Source organism: Acinonyx jubatus, chromosome D1, assembly GCF_027475565.1.
Source record: "Acinonyx jubatus isolate Ajub_Pintada_27869175 chromosome D1, VMU_Ajub_asm_v1.0, whole genome shotgun sequence".
Lineage (NCBI taxonomy): Eukaryota > Metazoa > Chordata > Mammalia > Carnivora > Felidae > Acinonyx > Acinonyx jubatus.
Genome location: NC_069390.1, coordinates 49,850,230 through 49,852,452, shown reverse-complemented (window position 1 = coordinate 49,852,452; position 2,223 = coordinate 49,850,230). Strand labels below are relative to the sequence as shown.

At 41.2% G+C, this 2,223-nt stretch overlaps 1 protein-coding gene across 1 annotated transcript; it reads left to right on the top strand.

Annotated features, from left to right (window-relative positions):
- Nucleotides 1–334: 334 nt before the first annotated feature.
- Nucleotides 335–1,293, top strand: LOC106986482 (olfactory receptor 1030-like). Its single transcript, XM_015084646.3, has one exon. It carries the CDS (start codon nt 356–358, stop codon nt 1,289–1,291), a length of 936 nt encoding a protein of 311 aa, XP_014940132.3. The 5' UTR covers nt 335–355; the 3' UTR covers nt 1,292–1,293.
- Nucleotides 1,294–2,223: the final 930 nt, after the last annotated feature.

Sequence of the window (2,223 nt, the reverse complement as noted above, 5' to 3'; positions counted from 1 at the left end):
AGGACCTGAGTTGCCCAGTATTCACCATCATGGGGGCAAAGGTTTAAAATTTGATAAGATTTTGGGTTGGTGGGAAAATCGGCGTTCTTGTACAACATTTTTGAGAGTGTAACTTGGTGCAACTTACGGAGGTCAATTGGTCAATTTCCATCAAAAAAGAAAGTGAATGAATTCCAACCCTCTGAGTGAGCAGAGTAAAGCCCCATAACTAATGACAGCCTTTAGCCACTGGAATTGTGAAGCCAAATTTTTGTCATCTGGTACTGGAACAAAGAGGTAAGAACCTTTTTGTTTAGTCTAATCATTTTGAAGCCATATTTCTTTTTTTTTTTTTTCCAACAAGAGAGAGAACAAAATGGCAAGAGGCAACCGTACCACAGTGACAGAATTTGTCCTTATGGGATTCACAGAGTGTCCTGAGCTGCAGCTTCCCCTTTTTGTGGTATTCCTGGTAATTTATCTCATCACCCTAGTAGGAAACTTTGGCATGATCCTACTCATCAAGGTGGATCCAAGGCTCCACACCCCCATGTACTATTTCCTCAGCCACTTGGCTTTCATCGATGTTTGCTACTCATCTTCCATTGGACCCAAGATGCTACAAAATGTATTGGCAAAGAAAAAAGCCATCTCCTTTTCAGGCTGTTTTGCCCAGCTGTACTTCTCCAGTGCTTTTGCCACTACTGAATGCTTCCTCTTGGCCACAATGGCCTATGACCGCTACATGGCTATCTGCAACCCCCTGATTTACCCAGCCGTTATGACTCAGCGGGTCTGCAAGGAGTTGGTGATAGGCGTCTATACCTACGGCTTCCTGAACTCCGTAATACAAACAGTTCTGACTTTTCAGTTGTCTTTCTGCGACTCCAATATCATCCACCATTTCTACTGCGCTGACCCTCCTCTCCTTGCCCTCTCCTGCTCTGACACCCGCACCAAAGAGAAGCAGCTCTTGATCTTCTCTGCAGTGAATCTCAGTGGATCCTTCCTGACTATCCTCATCTCCTACATTTGCATCCTCCTTTCCATTATAAAAATTCAGTCTTCTGAAGGCAAGTGCAAAGCCTTTTCCACCTGTGCCTCCCACCTCACTGTGGTCATCGTCTTCTATGGAACGCTGTTTTTCATGTACATGCAGCAACCCAAAGCAGGGAATTCATGGAAGTACAACAAAGTGGTCTCTGTGTTTTATAGTCTTGTCATTCCCCTGCTCAACCCCCTGATCTATACCCTGAGGAACACAGAAGTAAAGGACACCCTGAAAAAGATGCTAGAAGGCAAAGAGCCATAGTGAGTGAGTTGTCATAAGGTAGCATTGGGGAAGTGTGATACTCTGACATAGTATAACCAACATGATGGAAATTTAGCAGCCCATTCCCATTCGGTCAATCCAATTTGCATGTTTTTAAGAGCAAATATACTGGGCCACTTGCTTGATGTAGTAATATTGAATCCAACCAATTATCATGGACTAATCAGAATTGATTTACAAGCTATACTGTTAACAGCTACTTCTTTTGTATGTTGAATGTGAAGTGACTTATTACCAATTACATAATAATATGAGTTCTAAAATTTAAAGGATCCTAAGAAGCAATATTCTGGGTAAAACTATAAATTAATGAACGTAAGTACAAAATCCATACATGAATATCTATAGTGTTAGAAATATTTTCCAGCTTAAAACACTGTGTTGTAGCAAATCACTTGTTAGTCTTAAATATATTTCTTCATAATGTATTACTATAGATGGTGGTTAAGTTTCAAGACCAGGTTGCAAGAAGCTTATTTATTCTAAATGTAGTTGAAATACTACATGCTTACAATGAACAATAGAAATAATAGTATTATAGGAAGAATAAGTGGAGAGGAGAACAGAAAAACCATGAATCAGTGAAATATGGGGAAACTGGGGGAATATGGGGAAATCAGTGAAATTGTTTGTTTAATTAGAAGAGATAAGGTTTGGGGCATCTGGGTGGCTCAGTCATTAAGCGTCAGGCTTCAGCTCAGGTCATGATCTCATGGTGTGTGAGTTAGAGCCCTGCATCAGGCTCTGTGCTGACTTCCCAGAGCCTACTTCAGATCCTCTGTCTCCTTCTCTGTCTGCCCACCCCCACCCGACCCCCTGCCGCTTATGCTAGAATATGTGCACTTACACACTCTCTCTCTCTCAAAGATAGATAAACTTGAAAAAAAAAAAAAAGAAGAGATAAGGTTTAG

Coding starts and splice junctions, on each gene's coding strand:
- LOC106986482 (XM_015084646.3), top strand. CDS start 356: ATGGCAAGAGGCAACCGTACCACAGTGACAGAATTTGTCCTTATGGGA.